The 4,922-nt window shown below is 38.9% G+C and overlaps 1 protein-coding gene across 1 annotated transcript in view; it reads left to right on the forward strand.

The window, feature by feature from the left end:
- Window positions 1–748: 748 nt before the first annotated feature.
- Window positions 749–4,922, forward strand: part of AHCTF1 (AT hook containing transcription factor 1) — a gene marked incomplete at its 5' end in the record, with an annotated part of 29,574 nt that continues 25,400 nt past the window's right edge. The window contains 4 exons of the mRNA XM_010139627.1: window positions 749–899; window positions 3,801–3,933; window positions 4,021–4,202; window positions 4,658–4,719. Of these exons, the coding sequence (XP_010137929.1) occupies window positions 749–899; window positions 3,801–3,933; window positions 4,021–4,202; window positions 4,658–4,719 (528 nt within the window). The remainder of the gene's footprint in view (window positions 900–3,800; window positions 3,934–4,020; window positions 4,203–4,657; window positions 4,720–4,922) is intronic.

Raw genomic sequence — 4,922 nt, forward strand, 5'->3', positions numbered from 1 at the left:
GCGAAGCCAAGCCATGATATACATATATTGTATATATGTAGATCGCTGTACTATACATATTCTGTATAGCGGAGTTCCTTAACTTAGATTTGCTTGCCCCAGTGTGGAAAATGTAAAATACACTGCTTTACTTGATGAGTTGTCTTAGGCAGGAATTGTTGGATATTATTTTTCTGTTCCACTCTGCCACAACTTTGTGGGGGACCAGCTTTCCATATATGAATAGAAGTTGAAATTTCTAGGTGTTAAAATTAATCTCTGACAGGTCTATGGAGTTTTAGTACTTTATCTGATGAAACTGTCTTTGGGAATGGTGGACTTCTCATTCAGAACATCATCTTTTATTAAAATTGTTTTTACTGGTTATTCTACAATAAAAATGAGATTCTTTGCTTAGACTTCATGCTACTTTCTTAAAGAGGTGGTTTTGATTCCTCTTATCGACTCTGCACGTGTCTGTTATTTCCAAATAAACAAATATTGATAAAATAAAATGGCTGTACATGCTTCAGATCAAATTTTAGCTAGGGAAATGCTAAATTTTGGCCTTTACAGAAAGGCAATTACTATTTGACAGTTCTCTTGCATGTCTGATGTAGTTTCTATTTGCCAGCAGAAATAAGCTCCTCGGAAATACACGGTATAATACATATATTATGTTATGTATATATGTTCTTTCGTATTTAGGTATAATGTATTGTTTTTACCTAAAAATGATCTTCTCTGTCCTTTTGTATTTTTTCCCCAGGGTTTGGAATACTGTGACGAAAGGTACAGTTTAGATCTCACGGGTGGAATCTTTCCCCTGAGAGGGCCAACCAGCAATACCAAATTACTCAGCTGTCAGACTGTAGAAAAATTTCGCAACCACGTTGACAGAGAGGATAGCGTTAATGAAGGTTTGTTCTGGTGTCCATGTTTGTTTATTCTAAAATAATAATTTTTTTTTGGAATCTAAGCAATGAATACTGTTTGGTACCCACAGTCTGAAAGTCTTAAATATCTCTGTAGACTAGCTCGTTGGGCTTACTGCATGTTTAAGTTATGTGGGACTTATTAAAAGGAAAATAAAAGCTTTTATTTTATGCTTGCTAACATGCTATAGTAATGCATAGTGGGTCATCTGTATAATGCTGCTGGTCAGTTGTTTTATTCCTCCGACTGTCATCGTTGAACAATAAGGTCATTCTCTTCATTGCTTAGGAATGTTACCTGAGTTGTTTTTATCCTGGTGGTGGCTGGTCACCAGTGGTGTTCCCCACGGCTCTACTGGGGCCTGTTCTCTTTAACATTTTTATCAACGATCTGGATGAGGGGATTGAGTGCGCCTCAGTAAGTTCACAGATGACACCACACTGGCCAGGAGCATTGATCCGCTTGAGTTTAGGGATTTTCTACAGAGGGATCTGGACAGACTGGGTCAATGAGCTGAGGCCAATGGTATGAGGTTCAACAAAGCCAAGTGCTAGGTCCTGCACATGGGTTACAACAACCCCCTGCAATGCCAGAGGTTGGGGGAAGAGTGACTGGAAAGCTGCCCAGTGGAAAATGATCTGGGGATATTAGTTGACAGCTGGCTGAATGTGAGCCAGCAGTGTGCCCAGGTGGCCAAGAAGGCCAGCAGCATTCTGACTTGTATCAGAAATAGGGTGGCCAGTAGGAGCCAGATTGTTCCCCTGTACTTGGCGCCAGTGAGGCCACACCTCAAATACTGTGTTCAGTTTTGGGCCCCTCACTCCAAAAAGGACGTTGAGGTACTGGAGTGTGTCCAGAGAAGGGCGACAAATCTGGTGAAGGGTCTGGAGCACAAGTCCGATGAGGAGCAGCTGAGGGAACTGGGATTGTTTAGCCTGAAGAAAAGGAGCAAAATTGCTCTCTACAACTACCTGAAAGGAGGTTGTAGTGAGGTGGGGATTAGTCTGTTCTCCCAAGTAACAGAGAATGGCGACAAATCTGGTGAAGGGTCTGGAGCACAAGTCCGATGAGGAGCAGCTGAGGGAACTGGGATTGTTTAGCCTGAAGAAAAGGAGCAAAATTGCTCTCTACAACTACCTGAAAGGAGGTTGTAGTGAGGTGGGGATTAGTCTGTTCTCCCAAGTAACAGTTGATAGGATCAGAGGAAATGACCTCAAGTTGCACCAGAGAAGGTATAAGCTACATATTAGGAAAAGTTTTTTCACTGAAAGGGTAGTGAAGCACTGGAACAGGCTGTTGAGGGAGTCACCATCCTGAAGGTATTTAAAAGACATGTAGATGTGGTGCTTGGGGACATGGTTTAGTGGTGAACTTGGCAGTATTAGGTTAATGAATGGGCTCAGTGGTCTTAAGGGTCTTTTCTAACGTAAGTGATTCTGTGATCTGCCTGTCCTTTTTTTCCTCTCTAAATCTAATAGGTTTCTGTGTCTCTTTATCTTGTAATAATTAAATCTGCATCTCTGGGTTTGCAAACTCGGTTATGTTCTGACCATCTCTTAGAGCCTATTGCAGTGATAACTTTAATAGTCTTCTGTTTTGATTGCATTATTCACCTTCCCTCTTGTCTTACTGGCCTTAACTTATGTCTGATGTGGCAAAGATGACACTTGTAGGATCATTCTAGGCTACTTCTGTTTACTATCTTAGAAGTTGCCACTTCAAGTCTAATCAGTCTCTTTTGTGATGCTATCCTCTGTCAACTGTGTATCAAAATCTAATAAAAACACCTTTGGATTTTCTCCACTTGTGTCATGTTTCTGAGGAGAAACATGCCTTCTAAAAACTTGTCAAAACCAAACACCCTCCCTGCCCCCCCCCCAAAAAAAAAGAATTTGTAAACACAAAACAACAACAAAAAGAACATTTCTATTTCCTTTTTATGAAGTATGAGGCGTGGAGAAATACCTGTAATTTTTCTAATGGTTTCTCATTAGCTTTTACTCAGAATCTGTGCAAGTTAACTTCTTGGCACACAGGAGCGTCTCTTAGATGTGTGTTGAGGCTAGCAGTGAAGCTGTCTTCTGAATTAGGAAAAGAATTGATACCTTCAGAGGCAGTTTCAGCAGCTAGCAGAACTGAAATGGCACAGCAGTTGAAATGAAACATAGTAGGATGTGTGAAGATCCCTAAATGGTAATGATTAATTTAACAGAGAAATATTTTGTCAAATGTACTGTTGTCTCATTCCTTTCTGCATTAGAGTAAATGATATGATATACCACATACTTCGCTTACAGTTAGAGAATTCATTCTCCCCCACAGAAGACAGACCATTCCACTTCTTGAGAGAACTGGAATGTTTTATGCTAAAACCTTTATTTGAATTTCCTTTTTGAAGTTTTTATTATTTATTTTGTGTGATAATTCTGTTCTTTCATTCTGAATAGGCTGGAAAGGAGCTATTCTTAAAACTTGTTGTTGAGTCAAATCTGGAAATTAATAGTGCCATCTGAGCAATACTAGTCTATGTGATCATTATTTGTATGTTTTCTAAAAGTACCAATGTCTGTGTTCCTGGCTTTTTTTTCCTAAACTGTTCATCCAGCTAAACACCTTGATCAGCTTTTTATGTATAAAAAATGTAATTAGCTAATGATTGTATATTCGATTTGGCTTAGAATGGATATAGTTTGAACAAAAAGGGGCGGTATGACTGAAACCTGTCAGAGAGATGCTTGCTGTTCCATAATTTTTTAATTATTCTTGGTAAGTGTTGTGTTTCATGAATGATAATAACAGAATTAAGCCAAAATAGAAAGTGGTGTTTTAAAAATAACAGATTTATCATATTTTCTACAAATAAGAAGGTGTTTTGTCTTTTACAGTAATATCTCCTGACACCAGTGTATCAATCTTCAGTTGGCAAGTGAACACATACGGTCAGGGAAAACCATCTACTTATTTGGGAGTGTTTGACATTAATCGCTGGTATCATGCTCAAATGCCAGATTCACTCAGGTAGATTTTTATTAAGTTGTTTTCAATATCCCTACAAGGAGTTGATTTGAAAGTTGGTGTTTAGCTTATGCATGTGTTTTCTTTAAGGCCAGAAGAATTTCTTCATGATTGCCCCTATTTTGCGTTGTGGTCACTGGATACTGTAATAAGCATGACTTCTCCAAACCTCATTTTGGATATTCTGGTACATGAGCGGAGTCTCAGTCGAGGAGTTCCTCCTTCTTATCCACCACCTGAGCAGTTTTTTAATCCAAGCACCTATAATTTTGGTAGGTATTTCACTGAGTGTAATAGTAATAAGCTTAAACTGAGGTCAGATGCCATCTCTTGGTTCTCTTGTTCATTGTTTGTCATTCAAAAAAACAAATCAAACCCCCACAAACCCAAGCCTGATTATGTTGTACTAACAAGATGTTTAATATTGTGAAACCTATCTGACAGACTGCCAAGTTTTGGGTTTTGGTTCTTTTGTAACGTAGCCTGGTAAGTGGTGGCGGTCATAAAATGCAGTTAATTTGAACTGAAGCTCAAAGCACAGCACTTCAAGGGCACTAGAGATAAAATAAAAAAAAAAAATAATTACTGCATGTAGAAAAGTTTGTAGGGTTGAAGAAAATGGGTACTTGGCAATTATCTGGAAAGATATAACCATTTAAAAAATGTAATCTGATCAAAACATAACTGTAGAGTATGGAAGGTTGTCAGCCATTCATTGTTTCTGCAGATGGTACGTGCTTGCTGAACTCCGGAGTTGTTCATATGACTTGCACCGGCTTCCAGAAGGAGGTGATGTTTTACTGTATCTTTATTGAGAATGTCAAGAGATGTACCTTCTCCAAATTTTCTGTTGCACTGCTTTCAGTGTCAGAGACTATTTTATGCTCATCCTGCGCACCCACATGCATGATCTCAATTGTATCCTGCCAGTTTTATGCAAATGGTAGTGATTTAGGTCCACTCTTGGGTGTGTAAAATTACCATTGCCTCCT

Source organism: Buceros rhinoceros, unplaced genomic scaffold (assembly GCF_000710305.1).
Source record: "Buceros rhinoceros silvestris isolate BGI_N320 unplaced genomic scaffold, ASM71030v1 scaffold3107, whole genome shotgun sequence".
In the NCBI taxonomy this organism is placed as follows: Eukaryota; Metazoa; Chordata; class Aves; order Bucerotiformes; family Bucerotidae; genus Buceros; species Buceros rhinoceros.